The following is a 22,254-nucleotide window of genomic DNA, read 5'->3' on the forward strand; positions in this document are numbered from 1 at the left end:
TCCCAGATCATCTGTAGTCAAAACAATTAAACTGAATTTGCTGTTCTTGTCAAAGACTCAGACCCAGGGGTACAGTGAAAAGTGAGTTTGGAGTCATCTGTACAGTACTGAGGTAGGGAAGGAATCATGTTATTGTTAAAAAATGAAGGCCATCTTTCCTTAAGCTTTAGCACTGAATTTTTTTGCAACAGATTTAAATTGAAGTTTTAGAATTTGATTTGCTCTTGTATAGTTCTCTCCATTTTAAGGCTAGTGTTCCAGATCCTGTTGTACCTTGTAAGGCTTGATTTTTACACTATTACTGTCCTAGGTATGTAAGATGACATGCCCAGAGTGGATAATCTAAATTTTGGCTGACAGTAGGGATGGGGTAGCATGATGTCCTTTAGTCTTCAGGACTCCAATGAACTAAAATTATTAATTTTACCTTTTTTGTGTAATCTCCTGCCAATAATTATAGGACCATCTGACATGTATGATGTGTTAAAAAAGAAAAGAGCTTCCAAAGGGTGTAATTCATATGTGATTGTGTTTTGTTCTATTAGAACCTAGTATTTGGCTCATTTTGTGGTTAAGGAGGCAAATGCAGCAATTGTTAAATGATGTTTTAACTTTTCATTTATTTAATTTATTTTTATTGTATTTTTTTTCCATTATCATTTACCCTCCTTAATACCCTCTTTCACCTCCTCCTTTAAATGATGTTTTTAAAGTTCAGATCTCTCTGCCCTGGTTGGGTGGCCCAGTTGGTTGGAACATTGTACCTTGCACCAAAATGTTGCAGTTCAATCCCTGTTTGGGGCATATATCGAGATTTCTTTCTCAATGTTTCTTTATCTAGAAACATTGATGTTTCTCTCTCTTTCCCCCTCTCTCTCTCCCTCCCTCCCTCTCTCTCTCTCTTTCTCCCCCGCTCCCCCGGTCTCCCTCCCTCCCCACTTCTCCCCCTTCTTACTTCTCTCAAATCAGTAAAGCACATTCACCTGTTACAGACATATAATGTATCTCTCTGCCTACATCCAGATTTCACTCTCAGTGGATATCTTAAATCTGTGTTTTTGGCTGGGTTCTCCTCTGGTGACTGCCACTGGAGACTGAGGGACTATAAGAGTTAGACCACTGCCCCCAACAAGTGAATAATACACTCATTTTATTTGCTTGCAGCTGTGACTGTTATATGTATGGATTAAAAAGATGAAGGAACATCAAAAACACTATTTCCTTTTTACTGAAGTAAATATATTGTACCTTAGGGCTAGTCAGACCTCTTTTTTCCTCTATCAGAAGACAAATTCCTTCATAAAAAAGTTTAATCTTTTGCCCAGTCTTTCTGGGGCAAACTTCCTAGGGAAGTTTGGACCCTAACTTGGGGTTTATGGTTCTTTTCATCAGCTGGTATGCAGAACCCAATTGCAAAGTGAATCCATTGGGAAACCCAAAAAACAGAACTCTGGACTTGAAAATCACTTACATTTTTATATTCAATATAAATTTCTTTGTTATAAAATTCTAAATTAACAATTTCTTTGACTTTGCAGTTGCTGTTTGCCATGGCTGACTCTTTGTAGTGGACCTTAACCCTGTTTTATCCTGTGGCTACAGACAGGAGTAGTACCTTAAAGTCATATGTGTAGGAGGAGTAATAAATGCACCAGGAGGTAGGCTATAAATGAGATAGAACTGGAAGTTTCTTTATCCATTTCTGATTCACTTTGACCATTTTCAAGCCATGCTTCTCATTCCATGATGTTTTCTTCATCCTTGGCCCAATTCTTAACCTCATTCATTCATTCATTTGGCAGTCAGCATTTTTTGAGTGTCTGTGGTGAGGTGGACATTTACTATACTGGTCTCTAGGAATATAAAAATGACTAAGACTGTCTCTAATCTCAAGTGGCTCCCACTCTTAGAGGTAGACAGATAAGGATTTCAAAAGGTGCTAAACCTGATGAGTGTTCTAGTAGAGATACCAGGTGTGCCCAAAGTTCCCCAGGACTGGGAAGGAACCTAGAGGACAGGATGGCTAACTGGCTGGTCAGAAAAGGCTTTCTTTGCTAGAGGCACTTCTTGGGCAGAGGTCTGTAGGATCCATGGAGTGTGTGGATGTGTGTATTGGAGGGAGGGAGATTGGGGACAGTGCAGGACTGCAGAAGCACAGACATGAGGAAGCTACAAGGTATAACAATGCCATCTAGGTGTATTTTTCTGCTTGAACATCCTTAACATGCTAGAAATTCTCTTTTGAAAATAAGTTAACTGTAAGCAATGGCAGCTGGCTCTCAGGTGCATTATTAGGGTTTCATTGACAGCGTACCTCAGTAGGTTACAACTGGAGGAAGTATTTCTTGTTCCTGGTGCTGTTTCAACTGGTTATGCAGTGTTGTGTTGCTAGCTGTCTGGCCGTGGGTCCAAGTTACTTCTGATAGATTGTTATTGTATTGTAGTGTCAGCCCCAGGCCCCACAGCCTGAGCCAGGCTCACATTCTTGCATGAATGTAGGGAGGTAAGGGAGTATTTTCTCTGCTTGTATATGATTGGAATTGCAGTTTATGTTTATTACTAGATTCTCTTCTAAGTGGCTACCAGTGGAGTCAACAATGGACTGACTATGGTAGTTGTGTGAGGAGTTAGAGACACTGCCAGAAACACCATGCCTGCTTGGTTTTATGTGCCTGCAGCTGTGACTATTACATGTGTGGATTTTTTTAAATGAGAGAATAAAAAACAGAAAAAAAGTTATTTCTTTTCCAAAAATGTAAATATTGGACTGCTTACTGCCTCCTTCCACTTTAAATCAGTTACCTAGCTTATTTATTAAAGTAACAGAATTTAGAGATTTTGAAGCCGTTTCTAATTTTTAAGATTTCAGATCACTTGGACCTGGATCTTATTTTCCCACCATCAGCTAATTTTAAGTCTTTCTGTGTCCTTTTTTTGTTACATTATATAAAAGATGGACATACTTCATGACAGCTCACTGTTTACAAATCTAGTAAGTATTACACACTTGTATTTCAGCAGGTACCCTGTGATGGCTTGATGTCTTTATTCATGGCGATCATGTTATTCATAATAATTTACTTAGCATTCATTTGGTACACTATTATAGATTTTAGTTCAAATACACACTTTCAGGGAGTTCTGTCAAACTGTGGCACTCTGCATTATCACATGGGGATTGTACTTGGCCATGTGTTGCCTTTGTTTTCCCCTTTGCAAGTAAAGATAGTAATATCTCCTGCCTCAGGGTTGTGTGAGGGCTTTGCACATGTAGGTAGCATTATGTATTGAATATAATAGCATACATATTAATTCATTTAGCACTTATTTTAGGCTTATGCTACTAAGTGTGACACCTCATTTAATCCTCCCCCAAATCTAGTGAAGGGGACACTATTCTCTCCATCTCACAGTTGAGATAACTTAGATGCTGAAGAGGTTAATTTACCGCAGTCAGGATTTGATTCTAGAATGCCTGAGTCTCAGATTTTATGTTTTGGCCTGTGCTTACTACATTTGTGCAACTCAGCTTTTTCATAGCACAGAATCCCTCTTGACATCTGCTGGCTAGACAGATCACTCAGCTTCAGGCTGTAGGAGAAGTGGGTCAAGCGCTCTAAAAAGAGCACGTGACCCTTGATGGCATTTAGGATGGGAAAAGCCCACCGTATTTCTCTCAGAATCTGGCTCTCCTCTACCTATACAGTGTGCCTTGTACGTGTCAGCTAGCACTTGGTGCTGCTCTGCTTTAGTGGAACCAGTTAGATGGTCAGGTCTGTTCTGACTACAAACCACATGAGAATTGTTGCTTTATGTAACCAAAGAATCTCTTAGCCTGAGTCACATATGTATGTGGTTTATAGCTGGTATTTTCTGGTTTTTTTGTTTGTTTGTTTTTTAAGATTTTTTTTATTTTTATTATTTATTTTTAGAGAGGGAAGGGAGGGAGATAGAGAGAGAGAGACAGAAACTTCAATGTGCGGTTGCTGAGGGTTATGGCCTGCAACCAAGGCATGTACCCTGGCTGGGAATCGAACCTGGGACACTTTGGTTCCCAGCCCGCGCTCAATCCACTGAGCTATGCCAGCCAGGGCTGTATTTTCTGTTTTTAATAATATGTATGTGACTCTATTAGGGTGATTTGTCTTCACAATGATATAAATAATTGTAGGCAATAATGATTTTTCCCCACTACCTTTAGTTATCCCTTAGCCAGACTGAATAAATGATTGTTTCTTTTCATCTTTCTTTGTGAAGCGGAAGATGGTGGAATGCAGTCATTTCTGTAATGGCTCATGGGGCTTCCCAGGTGCTGTGTGTTCTGTGAGGACATGGTGCTTGTATTTTAGGAGGGAGGGAGCAGGAGGAAGCTGAAACCCTCTTGATACTAAGTGATGGGGTGGGAAATTTAACAGCCATAGAGAATTCCTGGCTATGTCTGAGGAAATAATCATTATCTGTCAATGAAGTTTATTATGTGATCCTCTTATATGTAAAATAGTTAATGACCTGTTGTGCCATACTTCTAAAGCGAGTAACTTCTGGTATTTTTCGTTTTCTTCTCATAAAATTATCTTAAGAGGCTGTGATAGGTTTTGTGATTTTCCCTCAAATTTCATATTATACACAAATTTACTAAATAGAAGTATCTTTTGTTATGCAGATGTTTGGCTCTGAGCTCTGATAATAAGTTTGGATACTGAGGAATATCTTATCTGAATTTGCTTGCTTGCTAAATTTCAGGTAGTAACAGGAATTCACACACACACACACACGTGCGTATACACACCCACACACACATATCAGGGAAATGTATAAACGTTTAAGTTCCACTAGTAAGGGATACCTGTATACCAGGGTTCCTCATCCTTGGCACTATTGACATTTGAGATCAGATAACGTTTTGTTGTAGAGGCCTGTCCTGTACATTGTAGGATGCTTAGCAGTGTCCCTGGCCTCAGCTGGCTAGATGCTTGTTGGATATCTCCCCTCCCCCAGCAATTGTAACAACCAAATATATCTGCAGGCATTGTCACATGACCTTGGGGTAAAGGAAGGTACAGCATAAGATGGTCGGTTTGCCCCTGGTTGAGAACCACTGCTATATGCCATTGCTTGTAAGTAAATTTCTAGATTATGTGAAACTCAGAAGAATAGCAGACTTAATATAGCCACATAGAGGTACTTCATTTTGTCAATTGCATGGAAATGATTTTAAGAAAGAAAAATGCAAATAAAAGAGAGGAAGAGATTTCCTTTACAAGGTAAGCACAGAAAGGTCTATTTTTTTACATGAAAAGACTATCACATATTAAACCTTATATGATAGCTACTTCCTTACATTTCACTATTTACTGCCTCTTCCATTTGCTGTTCTTCTCTAGAATTACCAGCAGTGCTGATTTGTACATTCTCTTAGTGCCCTGGGAGGCAGTTTCATATCACCAGCTGGTTCTTCCTTACTGGTTACAGTTCAGCTTCAGCTAACCCTTCCTTTCTGTTGCTTTAAGGACTTGAAATTTCATTAAGGCAAAGGTTTATCAGAGGATGTGCTTTAAGCAGCATTTTGGATGGGGTTGTCTGTTACTCGTTTTAGCCTCTGTGCCGGTTTGGTAATTAATACTGGAAAATATACCATTCCTCTAACCCAGTAGTGTATGTGGTGTTATCCTTCCGTTTTCTTTTTCCTGCTTCCTTTTTATTTTTTTAATTATATTTTATTGGTTATGCTATTATATTTGTCCCAATTTTTCCACATTTGCCCCCCTCCATCCAAACTACCTCCCTTATCCCTCAGGTAGTCCTCACACTGTTGTTTATGTCCATGGGTCATGCATATGTGTTCTTTGGCTACTCTATTCCCTATGTTGTACTTTACATCCCCATGGCTATTCTGTAACTACCAATTTGTACTTATTAATCCCTTCACCTTTTTCACTCATCTTGCTGATGCCCTCCCATCTGGCAACCAACAAAATGTTCTCTGTGTCTGTGATTCCATTTCTCTTCTGCTTTTTAAAAATTTTGTTTTTAAATTCAATTGTTAATAGATATGTATTTTTTTGCCATTTTATTGTTCATATTTTGATCTTCTTAAAGAAGACCCTTGAACATTTCATACAATGCAGGTTTGGTGGTGATGTATCCTTTACCATCATCTTGTCTGGGAAGCTCTTTATCTGGCCTTCAATTCTAAATGATAGATTTGCTGGGTAGAGTGATCTTGGTTGTAGGTCCTTGCTTTTCATCCCTTTGAATATTTCTTGCCAACTCTTTCTAGCCTTTAAAGTTTCTTTTGAGAAATCAGCTGATGGTCCTAAGTGAGCTCCCTTGTAGATAACTGCTTTTCTCTTGCTGCTTTTAAGATTCTCTCTTTGTCTTTAACCTTTGGCACTTTAATTATGGTGTGTCTTAGGGTGGACCTCTTTGTATTCATCTTGTCTGGGACTGTCTGCACATCCTGGACTTGAATGTCTGTTTCCTTAACCAAGTTAGGGAAGTTTTCTGTCATTGTTTTCTCAAATACCATATTTTTTGGACTGTGAGACACAGTTTTTACCACATTTTTTTGCTTCAAAAATTCTCCCCCCGACACAAGAAAAAAAATTTCCCCCTATTTTCCTCTTCTGAAACTTAGGTGCGTCTTATGGTCCAAAAATACGGTAGGTTTCCAATCTCTTGTGCTCTCTCTTCTCCTTCCAGCACCCCAATGATATGAAATGTTGGTTCGCTTGAAGTTGTCCCAGAGCCTCCTTACACTATCCTCATTTCTTTTGGATTCTTTTTTCTTCTTGCTGTTCTGATTGGGTGTTTTTTGCTTCTTTATATTCTAAATCACTGATTTGACTCTCAGCTTTATCCACTCTACTGTTGATTCCCCGTAAATTGTTCTTATTTTAATTAGTGTATTTTCTTCGTTTCTGATTGGCTCTTTTTTATGTTTTCTTGTGGAAGCTCTTACTACATTCCCTGAGCATCCTTACAATCAGTGTTTTGAACTTTGAATCTAGTAGCTTGCTTGTCTCCCTTTTGTTTAGTTCTTATTCTGGAGTTTTGTTCTGTTCTTTCGTTTGAGCCATGTTTCTTTGTCTCCTTATTTTGGCAGCCTGTGTTTGTTTCTGTGTATTAGGTAGGGCTACTACATTTCCCAGGCTTGGTAGTGTGGCCTAATGTAGTAAGTATCCAATAGGGTCCAGTGGCACAGCCTCCCATGTAACCCAAACTGGGTATTTGAGGTGCACCCACTGTGAAGGCTGTGTACACCCTCCTTTTGTAGTTGAGTCTTGATTGCTGTAGACACATCCATGGTCAGCCACTGTCTGTGTTCTGTCCTGGGTCACACAGCGTAATTTACAAAGTAGTCTCTAGGTGGCTGTTACTTGTACTGGGCTTGGAGGTGATCAGGTGAGGCTAAGCAGTGAACCAAAGCTGGCTGCTGCTAGTGCCAGGCCTGGGGCCACTTAGCAAGAGGTATGAGGCTTGCTGAGGCCAGGTGCTGCTTTTTTGAGAGGATTTAGGAAAATCTGAAGCATGAGCCAGGACAAGCCATTCATATGGAAAAGCCACTGGAAACAGCTTTGGGTTATCCTTCCATTTTTTCCTTTAACTTTCCTCATGTGTTCTCTATTATTTTTGCATAATAAGTGGCAGGTAAATGTCTTCTTATATATGTTGCTATTCTCATTCCCTTCCTGTTAGCTTTTTACTTCAAAGGCATTTATCTATATTGCTTTCATTAATTTCCACCATTTTGTGAAATTCAAAATGTCACTTGCATGCATATTGAAAAAAGTCATCCATTTTGGAGGCGAACAGAGTGTGAGGCTGTTGATTTTTTTTTAAACTCGTGACACCAGGTTCTGTTATAGTTATATGAATACAGAATTAGAATGGCTCAATGGCTACCCCTTCCCAACAACTTTGGTGTATTGCTAAGACTTGTAGATCTTTCGACATTTTTTCTTTTACACATACTTGGCATTATCCTTCTGAAATATAAATATTCATTTTATATGTGAAAAGCATCATATTACTAAACTTGTAACTTAGATTTTAGTGAACATACTTTTTCTCAGTGGTATAGTTATCAGTACTTTTATATTGATTTTTTTCCTTTTTATTGAATTTATTGGGGGTGATGCTGGTTAACAAAATTGTATAGATTTCAGGTGCACAATTCACAACACATCATGTGTACACATGTGATATTATATGTTCACCACCCCAAGTCAAGTCTCCTTTCATCACCATGTATCCCTCCTTTACCCTCTTCCATCTCTTTTCACAATATCACCCCCCTCTGCATTCACCACACTGTTGTCTGTGCCCATGAGTTTTTTTTCTCTTTTTTTGTTCTATTCCTACACCCTGGCTCACCCTGCCAACAGTCCCCCATAGCTGTCATCCTGCTCTCTATGAGTCTGTCTCTATTTTGCTTAGTTCTTTTATATTATTAATGCCATGTTCCAATTAAGTAATCAATATGTGAATGAGATATACAGTAGTTTTGACCAAAAATCTGCTTTATGTTCAAGATACTGTTCTGTTTTATACTATAACTAGCATATTTTTAGCACAGAAATAGTAATTATAAATAAAATCTATTTTTTATATTGCCATTTTGGTGATACTTCTAATATTGAAATTTTCACTGCATTAAATAAGTTCAAATATCTTCTAAGAACTAGAAGAAAAGTTTTCCCTTTGTGTATGCCAGAAGAGGAGCAAGTAGTTTTGATAATGAAATGGGACCTTACAAAACTATTTCTAGTGCAACTATAATAATTAAATAAGAATTGAATTGAGAAGGAGGGAAAAGAGAATTAGTTGGTTTTTTTTTTTAGAATATTGGTGTATGGGGTAATGATGGCAGCAGAAAGCTACAAGATTATTCTAATTTGCCTGTTTTTTTTTCTGTGCATTATCTAGAACTATTTATTTTAATTTGTCTTATAATCAAAATAATGGCAATATGATTTTTATTTTCATGGTAGGAGGTGGAATAAACAGAGACTGCAGGACAGAGATAAGTGTCCGAAGCTTGAAGATGATTCTGAGGAAAGTGATGCTGAATTTGATGAAGGTTTTAAAATACCAGGTTTTCTGTTCAAAAGGCTTTTTAAGTATGTGCCATGTGTTTTTTCCTTTATCTCTGTCATCAAGCCATTGTGTGCTGATTAATATTTTAGGAATTACACAGCAGTTACCTGTGGGCCCTTAGGTACTTGCAGCAGTTTATTGAAAATGCAGATACTGTCAAATGAAATTTTAGCTACATGCTGTTCATTAAAATTAGATGATAATAAATTGACTAAAGTGCGCATTGGGTATGTTTGTAAACTGATGAATCTATATGGACCTACCTTAGCAGACTAAAAGCAACATATTTAAAAGCCATCAGCATTGAGTTACTTTTTTGTTCTTAGTAATTTTAAGGAACCAAACTTCTAATTTCTTCAATCAGATTAATTAAGAGGAGTTGTATATTAAAATCAATATTGAGAGGTTTTCGACTGTTTAGATTATTTTCTGAGTGTTCTATATTGTACTTAAGGGTATAATACTGAGCTGACTGAATGTGCATCTAAATATTTTATGTCTATGTTCTAATGTCAAAAAAGAAGATGTAGGCAAACACCTTCAGGATTCAATTGCTATTTGAGACGGACTGTGTTTCATATGTGGGGTGGTCCCAGTGCTATAGATAACCAGATGCTGCATGAGAGATGCATGCCTAAAGACTGCAAGGTCTGGGCAAGTCTCCTGTGATGAATGTAAATACTGAGGCACATTTTCCATCTCATCACTCTTGGGACTTACTTAACAAGGTACTTTAGGAAGGCTTCTTAGATGCATATAGGAAGTTAAACCATTAAATAGCTTCTTTTTGTCTGTTGTGTCATCACTTGGTAGTTGGGTGCAGGATGCAAACTTCCTTCTTCAAGATGGTTATATTTAATCTTGTTCATAGATTTACCTACCAGCCATGTTTTAAACTTTTGCAAGATGTCTATTTAAAAAGCATGTTTTTTACATTTCATCTCAAAGAGTTTTTATGTTTATTTTTTATAGAGGGGAAGGGAGGAAGAAAGAGAGGGAGAGAAACATCAGGTGTGGTTGCCTCTCACCCACTACCGGGGACCTGGCCCACAACCGAGGCATGTGCCCTAGACTAGAAATCAAACTGGGGACCCTTTGATTCACAGGCTGGCACTCAATCCACTGAGCTATACCAGCCAGGGCTCAGAGTTTTTATTTATAGTTTTAATTTTTGTTTAGTGTAGGGGAGAAAACAAGGATGGGGAGAGTTATTTTAACCCACCAAACATATAGGAAACCTGATCCTTAAAGATGTGAAGTGTCTTGGTTGGGTTGCCAAACTGGATGGAGGAACTGTGAAGAAATTAAAGTCTGACTCTAGTAATTTTTATAGATAAAGCTTAGAGAGGTGGCTAATTTGTTTATTGCTTTTCCCAAATGAAAATTAACTATGGAAAGGTAAATAAAGACATTTATTTGTAATTCTTTTCATCTTAGCTTTCTTCTCTAAAGCAGCTGCTTATTAGTAACAGGCTAGATAATATCAGTGTTGTACTAGCAAAAGGAATACTTCAATTACAGATTAAATTGATTTATCAAAGATAAGATACTTCTGCATGTATAGTAAATGATTAGTCAAATATCCCAAGACTCAAGTTGAATGTACATTTTTTTAAATAAATGTGACATTTTCTAGCAAAAAAAATTTCACAGTTAGTACAACTAAACTTTGCTTACCAAGAGTATATATGATTCAATGACTTGACTATTAACCTTATTGTAGTTAAACACATATTTGTTAGTTTTTTAATGTATCTTGATTGCACATTCCTGGAAAGTATTTTGTTTTTGTCTTTCATCTCTCAAAAACAAAATTTAAATATTTCATAAATGTTATAAAACTTCTTCTATTCTGTTTCTTCTGCTATATGAGAAAAGTGATAGGATTGTCTATTTTTCTTTTATGATTAAATTTTAGGTAGGCCAATTTAATTTTAAACCGTAGATATATATTTTTACTGTATTTACTGCACTCTGTGGAATTAAATTAACGGTATTGCACACAAGGGAGTCACAAGGTACAATCATCCATTTAAGTGCTATTTTCTGCAAGATCATGTTAAACTTTTAAAATCCTGTTTTGAAAGTGTGCCCAGCAAATGCATTCATCTGTATAATTGATCAATTGAATGACAAACCTCATTCTTGTGACTTAACTTTTAGCCACACTAGTAAATGCAATATTGGATTAGTGTGACAATGCCAAAACACACCAATTATCTGTGGTTATTTTGTGATATTTTGGTCTCATGGGAGAAAGAAGTGCATAGTAATTTCTTTGCTGTTGTACAGTAGGTCATAAAAATGTTTAACTTGCCCTAAAGACCCCTAGTAGATGCCTGAATCTGTGGATAGTACCAAACTTCTACCTTTTCTCTTCTCTTTGGCACATCTGAATTGCCTGCCTCACTGCTCTTGTGCTTAGGAGCCATTACTAAATAAAACAAGGGTGACCTGAACACAAGCCCTGTGAGATATTTCTCAACAGTAGATGTGGTAACTGAGAGAGCTAAGTGACCAGTGGGAGGGGAGCATTTATAGTGTATATACACTGGACAAAGGGATGATTTATGTCCCTGGAAGAGCAGAGTGGGAAGACCTTAGATTTCATCATGCTAAATAGAATGGTGTGCTGATTTAAAACTTATGAATTGTTTATTTCTGGAATTTTCCATTTAATATTTTTGGACTATGATTGACTACAAGTAATTGAAACTGTGGAAAGCAAAACCACAGGTAAGGGGGGACTACTATACATCAGATTTTGGGGGGAAGGTTTTTTTGAATACATCTTTTTACAAAACTGGAAGTAGTGTATTTTAACCAGTTCTTAACCAGCTTTTTTCCTGGATCTGAATTTCTCACCTTCAACACAACTTATATTTTGAGCTGTGAGGAATTCTTTGTCATCAGTACCATTCCTTTGCATTGTAGGATGTTGACCAGCATCTTCATTTTTACCACTGGATAACAATGGCACTTTTCTAGTTTGTAACAACCAAAAATGACTCTAGATAGTACCAGATGTCCCCTAGGGAGCAAACCATCCCCCTCCTTGAGAACCACTGGTCAAGATTATCTCTAAAGTGGTTTGGAATCTGAAGTTCTGGATTTCAACCTGGCTTGTTCATTTTTTTTCTTATCAGCATGATCTTTGGCAAGTTATTTAACCTCTCTGTGCCTTCATTTCCTAACTGTAAAATGGGCTGGTCATCTTCCTGCAGGGTGGTTTTGAGACTATCTCCAAACCACATGGCCTGGTGTCTCCCTGACAGTAGGCTCTAGGCTTCTTAAGTGGTTGCCATTATTCTCTGGTTGTGTGCAACATGTTAATGGAACTTGCACTTCTTCCCAAATTAAATGATCTTTTATTCATATTGTACATACTGTGTTTTGATTTGTAATCCTGTTTTTCCAGGATGCAAGCAGCAAAATTGTCCTTCAAAGTTTTTCTTACATGATAGATAATCATGGCAACAGTTAAGAGTCAGATTTTTGGAATTGATTTGCAGAATATTGGGGGAAGGTTAAATGTAACATATTTACTCAAAGAAGATTAAGTAAAATTGTTAAACTAAAGTTCATAGTGAGGTTTTAGGTAGACATACTATGTGCCGAATAGTAAACATTTGGGCAATAATACAGTAAAATTGTTTTCTTTTGAGGTGGGAGGCTCATTAGTGTTTTCCTTGAAAAAAAAATCCTTTAGATTTCATTGTTTTTTTAACTCAGGTGTGTTTTGCTTTCAATTGTTTTTTAACTTGGCATATAATCTTTACACCTGTGATGTTAAATCTTTCACTCCCCCTAAATTTTTTTTGCCTTATTTCTTTTTTAAACTTCATCTTTAGATTGTAGATTAAACATGCCATTGAGAAAGGAAAATACCAACTTTTTTTGTTAAGAGGGGATTGTGTTATTCTCTTTGGCCTGTACTCCTTATTTATAAATTTCAATAGCTCAGATGTCTTTGTAGCTATGAAAAAGTCCCTGAATCAAGTTCTGCTTTAAAATATCAAAAAGCCCTTTTGTATTGTTGAGTAAAAGAACAAAAAACTGGTTTTTTTTGCATCTGCTAGTAATATGACAAAATCATCTTTTATGTATTAATTTTGTGAGGAGCCCTATTATTCAGACTTGTTTATGGCCTTAAAATTTAATTTTTTATAAAAAAATGATATGATTACCAAGTGACTTTTCAACAGTATATGCTGTAATTGTGGCTTTCTCTGTCCTGCTTTGTGATGCTGTTCATGCCTGTTTTTATCATAGAAAAATTATTGGAACTTAAAAACTACAAATATTTAAGATATTTTCCAGAAAGATACTGAATAAAAGAGTAAGTTTATGCTTGTTTACCAAGCTATTTTTAATATTGTAAAAGAAATAAAATAGTTACTAATTTTCCTTTCTGTCAGTTTAATTAGAAATGTGTTAACATTCTGTAAAGAAAAAAAATGTACTTTTATGCCTAGGTAATCAAAAATGTATGACCTTATGAATATAATACTCATGTAAAACACACATCCAGCGTGTTCCTCTGACTATTACTAGAACTTAGTGAAATGATTAATTCATGAGCACTTTCTGTTATGATCTGTATCATCCACCATTTGCCATTTTCTTTTTTTTTCTTGGTGTTTGTTGTTGTAGGTACCAGCAGACAGGTGTTAGGTGGCTGTGGGAATTGCACTGCCAGCAGGCAGGAGGAATTCTGGGAGACGAAATGGGATTGGGCAAGACCATCCAGATAATTGCCTTCTTGGCAGGTCTGAGCTACAGCAAGATCAGAACTCGTGGTTCAAATTACAGGCAAGTGCTCCACTGCAGACTGTCAGTCTGTGGAGCTCAATTAATATTTCATCAGATGTATTGCTGTGGAGGAGGGTCTTGTGAATTATTGATGACATTTCAATTACAATATTCCTTTAATTCTTTTAGTGGGGGACATCAAAGGAAAATTTTTACGAGACAATGGAGCTGTAGGGCAGGAGAAATTAAACATGTAACACTTTTAATGAATTCCAGGCATTGAGCCTTCATTTTGCAGATGAGCCCCACTAGATATTTTGGGTCAATACAGTTGTCTAAGGTTAGCTTCTACAAATGGATTGTTTACAAACTCAATTATGTTAATATCAATAGTTTACACAATATGGAATTTTAAATTAGACATGATAGTTTTAGTTCCATTTATTAAATTTTATATTAAAATATTTGTTTTGGCAGGAGACCAGGTGAACATTACAGTAAGTACCAAGTCTATTCATGGGGAAAGTTGGAGCTTTGGAGGAGCCATTCTCCTGAATTTCTTTTATAATCGGTATGCATGAGAGCATTTGTAGAGTGATTTCTTTTTAATGAAGTTACTTATCTGCTCACTATGCTTTCTATCCCCTCTCCAAGTCTTTAAGAATTTTATATAAATTCTAAGGCCAAAACCTAAATGACTATCTAAAATTCTAAAGTGATAGTACTCTTTAGGAATTTAAATAAACTATTAAAGCTATAGTATTCTGAAAGAAGCACTTTAAACTGTTAGCTCAGCATGGTTGGGCTGAAATACTTTATCTTGTAATCAGTTCAGTGACTGTTTCCATATTTAAGCTGTAAATTTACATGATTGTGACTCAGTATTGGTAAAAATAATTCTGTGTAAATTATGTGGGTTATTTAATCTTGAACCCAGTTAATTTGAGAGCTTCTTAGATTCCAACAGGTTTTTCTAGGGAGTGACAGCAAGATATTTACCAGATGGTTATGTTGTAGAAACCTCAGGCACTCTCTAGATAAGATTTGGAGATACCTTCAAAATAGCATCAGTGTGGCTGAAGTCAGCGACTGCAGGAGGTTCCTGAGTTGTAATCTGGTTCACTAGCAGACAGATGTTTAGTAGAGACCCAAATACAAATCACAAACTACTGAGTGAAGAGCTTTTTATTTTAATTTTCAGAGTTTGGTGCTTTGTTTTTAATCCCTTACTCTTGTATTCATTTAGCAGATGAACGCTTCTCATGAGGCGTGTTTAAACATCTAGAATATTTTAGAAATATTTATATAAATGTGGGAAAGGGGAAAAGACATTTGGAAATTTTAAAATATGTACTAAATATTTTGTTGTTGTTATTACAAGTAAGTTGCATTGAAGCAGAAGTTTTTCTTCAAATATTAGAAACCTATTACATTTTGCCTGGAAACGCGTGAAGTCATTTCAGCCTAAGGGAAAAGTCAAGATGAAGATGTACATTTCATGTTTTCTTTTCTATGACTGCCATTAATTAGTTTATATTTATAAAAATGCTTTTTCTGTTCTAAATAAGCTCTTAGGTGAGCTTGACTCTATAACTCTACTCATTTTTTTTTATATATATAAGTAGAATGCCTTGAACTGTCCCAAATGTTTTCTAGCACCGTCTTTTATTTTTCCTTAAAAGATTTCTGGGATTTTCTTATTTCCCTTGTCTTTTCCTTTCCTTTTTTATTATCATGAAACTTGTGTGGAATCTAGTACTTTGGGCCTAGGAAACCTAAAGTCATCCCTGCAGTGCAATTTTGATCTAAAAATTAAAACATGCTCTCTTGAGTAGTGACAGTCTTACTAGGAGTGAAGTCAGGGCTAAAAATGAGCAACAGCTGTAATCAATTAACTATCGTTGCTCATATCTTCTTTTTCCATAATGAAATAGTGTGGCATGTTGGACTGTAGCCCAGATCATCTTCATTAAAATAGTAGAAGTGACTGCCCAGACTGTGGTTATATTATATATCATGAAAACAACTGGGCTTTTTATGGACAGAGGTGTACTGAGGTGTCCCCACTTTATATGCCAGAGCAAATTGTTTAGCAGTATTATAACATGTCCTCCTCAGAAACTAAATGAATTTGGAGTGTTCCTCTTTGTTTATGTCCTAAAGAAAAAGAGTCAGATGAATAGTGAAATGAAGTTCAAATAAAATAGAATTGTCAAGTGCTGTGAGTCGGCATTACTTCATTGGCTGTGTACATTTCCTCTGAACCCCTACAAGCTGTAGATTTTTGGGCCCTAATTTGAGATGGTCTTAGTGTTGAAATTTTAAGGTCTGTGATTATTAAAATAGTATAAGTCTCTGGGATACCAAGAAGAAACTTCATGGCGAAAGAAGTTTTTTGTTTTTTTTTTAAATGTGTTTTGTATGTGTGTTTTTAAGGACATGCATATTGCATGCAGTTATTAAAAATATATCCTGGTTGTTGTGTTCCCAGTTCATAATGTACATACTATCTTATTTTCACTTTGGTGTTCATACTAGGATGGACTGCCCCACTCCCCAAATTTCATGATGGAGAGGAAATAAGTTATTTATCTTTCAACTTTTGTTAATACTTTAAAGTCTTTGGATATCATTCAGTAAATTCCTAATTACAAATAAGTGGCCTAAAAATAAACTTTCAAAGGTAAATATTTTACTTTGAAATTTCTGGAAAGCTCTAGGCTATAAATAGTAGATTTCTTTCCTGCAGGTTAAAATATTTGACCCTGGGATTATTGGCTTGCCCTAAATTAATTAGATGTAAACAGTGATAATGAAAGATGAAAGGAATTGTAGCCAGTTTGGTAATTGATTCTCTAATCACTCTAATACATTTGGCCATTTCCAATGGTCATCTCACTAGTGTTGAGGGTTTGAAAAGGGTGGTATAGTTCATGTGACTGTTAATGGATTTGATGCCCCTTCTGTGGTTCAGGAACAATGTATGTCTCCTCTTCTCAATGTATGTCTGAGGTGTCTACTCAGCCTGAAACCTCCATTGTCTTCTAATAATGGGAAAATGGTAGAAATTAAGGGGCGTAATATTGCCAGATAGATGTTTGGCCAGAATAAAATACTGGCCTTAAATGACAAAATGTGAGTCATCATTGTAGCTCTTTGCAGAAAGCATGTTATAAAAGGAGAAAGAAAGTATAACCCTTTAAAAAAAGCATATGTGAGTATTTATGCTTATTTGAAAGTGAGTTTGTGTTTATTTTAGACAGGTTTTGATCGGTTGTTTCCTAATCCCTACTAAGTACATATTGATGATAACTCTTTGGTTTCCCTAGGAGAATAATGCTGGTGTATTTAATCCTTTTAAAAAGGAATATTATCTTGGAAGGTGCCAGGGTAGAGTTACACTCTCACCAGGAAGCCTCCACCTGTCTTGGTTAGAAGCAGAGAAATTCTTGGGAATTCTGCAGGAAGTGTCAGAGTCTGTTGCAGCCTCTGGATTCTGCAGTCTCAGCCCTTTCTGCAGAGCAAGAGGCAGGGGCACTGACTATAGCTGGAGGTTCAAGGGATTTAGGAGTAGGTGGAGGCATTTTGTCACATTGGAGTATAAGAGTAAGCCTCATTTAAGTTACAGCTTGTTTTTCCTGCTAGAACTACAAGGTATTTTCAGTTTTGCAGAAGATTTAAAAAATATTTCAAATGCTTTGGAATTTACTGTATAATTTTTTTTTTTTTAGTTTAGGTATCATTTATCAAGGTGTAGCAAAAAATAAAAATCACCCATGGTCCCCCAATTCAGAAATTATCTCTTTGAGCATTTCAGTGTATTCCAGTCTTATCAAAATATTTCACTTACTAAAACCAGTATTCATTAATCACCTACTATAGTTTTACTATGGTTTAGACATTGAGATCATTTGAAGAAACTGTCTCTCTCTACCTTCAAGGAGCTTAGGAAGGCTCTAATACACAATTACAATAGGAGATACAGTAGGGTTTCTATGGGGTTGTAATTAGTGTGGATACACTGAGAAAGGGTCCTTAGCCCTCCTGGAGAGAAAAGGACAGGGGAGATGCTATAGAAGAAGCTGATGTTTGAAGGACAAATTGAATAGTAGCTAGGATAAACAGTAAGAAGGAACAAGGCAAAGGGTGAGAGATCAGGGTTATGCTCTTTGTATTAACTGAAGACAGTGCTGGCAGGTGGAGTGCTGAACCTCAGGGGCAAGTATTGGGATGGGGGCAGTGAGAGGTAATGCTGAAGAGGTAGATGAACAGAGGTCAGATTCTCATGGGCTTATAGGCCAGGTTACAGTGTTAAAACTATCCCAAGAACAATAGGCAAACATTAAAAGACTTTTTAAGCAAAGGGATGAAGCATTCAGATTTTGCTTTTTGAAATGATCATGTTAGAAGGAGCAATAATCCAGGTAGGAAATGATAGTGGCCAGAACTGTAGTACCAACAATGTAGATGGAGAGACAGGGTAGCTTTGAGAGGGATTTAGGAGTCAGATATTACAGGAACTCTATAGATGGTTGGATATTGTGGAGAACAAGAGGGACTGACCAAGGATGAGGCCAAGATTTCCAATTTGGGCACCTGGAGAATAGGTGACAGTTCTTTTGTTTGGATTAGGAAACATGGGAGGAAGGCAAGGTGGGGGAGGATGACACTGGGGACATACAAGTGGAGATATCAGCCAGCAGTTAGACTTCCCAGTATATGGTAATTTGTTCAGGAAAGAGCCCTGGGCTGGGCTGGGCTGGAGACCTAGATTTGGCATGGTTAGTGTAGAGAAAGTAATTGAAACTGTGCAATTGAGATAACATGGGGGAGGTATGTGCAGTGTGCATATAACTTCAGATAGTCAACATCTATGTTGGACAGGAGAAGGTGGGGAGTAGAAGAATGACAGTTTAAAAATGCCAGTGACTATTTCAGAATGAGGGAGAGATGGGTCGTTTGGGTCTGCAGTGTCCTCAACCAGTCTTGGCTCCCAGTTGACTCTTGTAACAGGAGTTGAGTGAGTCCAGTGTTGAAGAGATTCCCAGAATTAGTTTGACTTGCTTAATATTGATCTTACGCACTTATATGAAGCAGCCACAGTAATAGGAGTGTTGCTACAGTGGGGCACAGGCTTACAGCAAGGCCGAGCGATTGGTTTCAGACAAAAGAAGGGATACTTGTTTCATTGTAAGGAGGGAAGGGGAGGGCAGGATGGTATAGATTGAGTCAGGTACCTATGATGTACAGTGCATCAGGGTATTTTGACTGTAATTAAATAAAACCTGGTCTCAAATGGTGTTAAACCTTCCCAATATGTGTGATAAATCTAGAAGCCCACAGGAGTGGGCTATACACACAGCATGATCAGTACATTGAAGATGTCATCAGGGACCCAGGTACTTAAATTTTCTCCTAAAGCCAGTTCTCCTTGTAGTCATAAGATCTCCTTGTACTGTAGCCCAACTGCTCAGTGGCCTTTGGGCTGTTTCCTTATTCACAAGCAGCAGGAGAGAACAACAGAGAAAATTCTCCTTTAAACCTAGAAGGTACAGTAGTCCCTCCTCATCAGAGGAGATTATGTTCCAAGACTCCAGTGGATGCCTGAAAGCTTGGATAGTACCGAACCCTATATATACTGTTTTTCCTGTGTATACATACCTATGATAAAGTTAAACTTATAAATTAGACCTAGTAAGCAATTAATAATAACTAATAATAAAATAAAATAATTATAACAGTATATTCTAATAAAAGTTATGTGAATGTGGCCTCTCACTCAAAATACCTTACTGTACTGTACTCACCCTTCTTTTTCTTATAATGATGTAAGATGGTACAGTGTCTACATGATGGGATCGAGTGAGATGAATGACGTAGGCATTGTGTAGGCTACTACAAGTGTTACTTGAACTCAAGTCCTGAAATACCATGACAGTCGATCTAATAACCCAGATGGCTACTAAGTGACTAATGGGTGGGGAGTGTATATAGTGTGTATACAATGGACAAAGCGGCGATTCATGGATAAGCCAGACTGAGTGAGATTTCATCACACTACTCATAACAGCATGCAATTTAAAACTTATAAATTGTTCATTTCTGGAACTTTCCATTTTCAGACTGAAAGCACAAAAAGCAAAACCACATATAAGAGGGGGACCGCTCTTAGTCCTTCCTTACACTGAGTGAGCCAGTCTTCTCAGGCTCCTTAGTGGACTGGTAAGCATTGCCAGGGGAATGGTGTGTACTGACAGTCTGTGGAGGAACCAGGATTCCTGCTTCTCCCCTCTTTGCTATAGCCAGACAGTGACTGGAGGCCCATCAAGTACATGCCTGGGAGGGAAGAGCAGATACCTGCACAAGTTATAGTTCTGTTAAGAAGGAGAAAGAGGAGAAAGACATGTTGAGAAAGCAGTCATGACCAGTCTGTTTACTACCTATCCATAAGTGAATTGTGGTGATTCCATAAATAATTTTGTGTTTTGAAAGACTTAACTGAACATTTTCCTGGTTTTTAAATATTCTTCAAAAGGAATATTAATGGTTATGTGATATTCCACCTTATTTAACAAGCCCCTATATTATTTACTGTGTAGTATTGTTATAAGCGCTTTATAGATATTAACTGATTTAATCTTTATATAACCCTATATGATCAGTATATTATTAGTCCTACTTTAAAATGAGAATTGAGGTTCAAAGAGATTAAATAATGTGCCCATGGTCATAGAGTTAGTATGTACAGAGCTGGGATTCAGACCCAGGCAGTGCTCCTAACCACTGGCTTATGCTATATGATTCACATTAAAGAATCGGATGGTTTATTCGACCTTTCTCTTACCTGTGGGTGTTTAAGTAGAAATAGGAAATAAATAGGGGAAATAGGCTCAGTTTTTCCACAGTGCAAATAATGCTGTAATGTGTGTTTTAGTGCATAAGTGTCTTTGGGGTTGCTGGGTAAACATGTGACTATTGTTAAAGCTCTTGCTATGTAGTGCTCAGCTGTTTTCTGCAAAAACAAAGAAGGCTGCTGTTGACTGACATGGACTTGTTGCTAGAAATGAGGCTGTGATGTTCCTCCACTTATTCCTTACCACACAGAGGAGCAAGCAGCATGATGTTGTAGAAGAACACTCTGCAACTTTCAGAAGAATGATTTGTAGGCATTGCCCCCATCTCCTATAACCATACTACATTGGACACATCAGCCTTCTGGGCTCCAAACACTGGAGCATTTTTGTCCTGCTTATTTCCCAGGGCTGTGAGATTGGTTGAAATTCTGTGGGTGAAAAGTTTTGGTAAACTTTAAAGGGTCAAATGGACGATACTCTTATGTGCACTTAGTTTAGGATACATTGGGTAATACCTTCACTAATCGAGAATAGAGGAGGAAAGAAAAGTTTTTAGCACATAATTTTTGTTTGAAATTGTTTGAAATTCTTTTACTTTAGATGTTACCTTTTAAATGTATTAGCTTGTGTTTTAATACCTGCATTCACTAATTGATAAATGGGATCGTAGGGATTTCACTTACTGGGTTTTAACTTCAATAGTTTTTTCTATAAGGAAAATATCAGTAAATTTACATAGTAGGATTTTCTTTTTAAAACTGTTAAGTTTTTGTTTGTTTCTTTTTTGTTTTTTGGCATTTGATCACCCATATGCTGTCATTTATGGCTATATTTTCTTCTTGGATGTTTGGATGCAGATTTCAGGGTTTGGGTCCGACTATAATCGTCTGTCCAACAACAGTAATGCATCAGTGGGTGAAGGAATTTCACACATGGTGGCCTCCGTTCAGAGTGGCAGTTCTACATGAAACCGGCTCGTCTACCCACAAAAAGGTAACATTACAGCACTTCAGTACATTTTTGTTTGTTTTGTCCTGAAGCCTTCCATTTTACGTACTTTTTTCTTTGATTCATGTATTTCTCAAATGTATGTTTTTATGTTTATTTTCATGCATTTAAACTTTTTCCAGATTTAATTTGGATTCTTGTGTTTGATAGTTCCTAGTGGTGTTGAGACATGTTTGTTGTCCAGGGAAACAACTGGGCACAGGCAGTGTGCACAGCGTGAGAGCACAAGTGGGACCATAAATCAGGGACCTGTGGTACAGTTAATTGGCTGGATTGGGGGCATTAACAGCTTTACACAGTTTTAGGAAGGTGGGTACAAAACGTCATGATAACTAGCAAATGCATTTGTTGATATGCTTTTAAAACATGTTTTTAATGAACAAAGGAACAACCTGCCATTTTGAAAATTTGAAGGTTTCCATTGTTGCTTTTTAGTTCAGTTGTCTTTTGTTTTTTGAATCCTTGATCATTATATAAGCATTATCACTATGTTTTGATAATTTTATTTCCTCACTTATTCAAGTTTTAGCCATATTATCTA

General features: G+C 37.0%; 1 protein-coding gene across 1 annotated transcript in view; it reads left to right on the plus strand.

Moving 5' to 3' along the window:
• The window catches only part of ERCC6 (ERCC excision repair 6, chromatin remodeling factor), an 80,856-nt gene that overhangs the window by 25,295 nt on the left and 33,307 nt on the right, over positions 1-22,254 (plus strand). Inside the window, 3 exon segments of the mRNA XM_028512744.2 lie at positions 8,994-9,122; positions 13,753-13,911; positions 21,563-21,698. Of these exon segments, the coding sequence (XP_028368545.1) occupies positions 8,994-9,122; positions 13,753-13,911; positions 21,563-21,698 (424 nt within the window).

The sequence above is a fragment of the Phyllostomus discolor genome, chromosome 5, assembly GCF_004126475.2.
Source record: "Phyllostomus discolor isolate MPI-MPIP mPhyDis1 chromosome 5, mPhyDis1.pri.v3, whole genome shotgun sequence".
In the NCBI taxonomy this organism is placed as follows: domain Eukaryota; kingdom Metazoa; phylum Chordata; class Mammalia; order Chiroptera; family Phyllostomidae; genus Phyllostomus; species Phyllostomus discolor.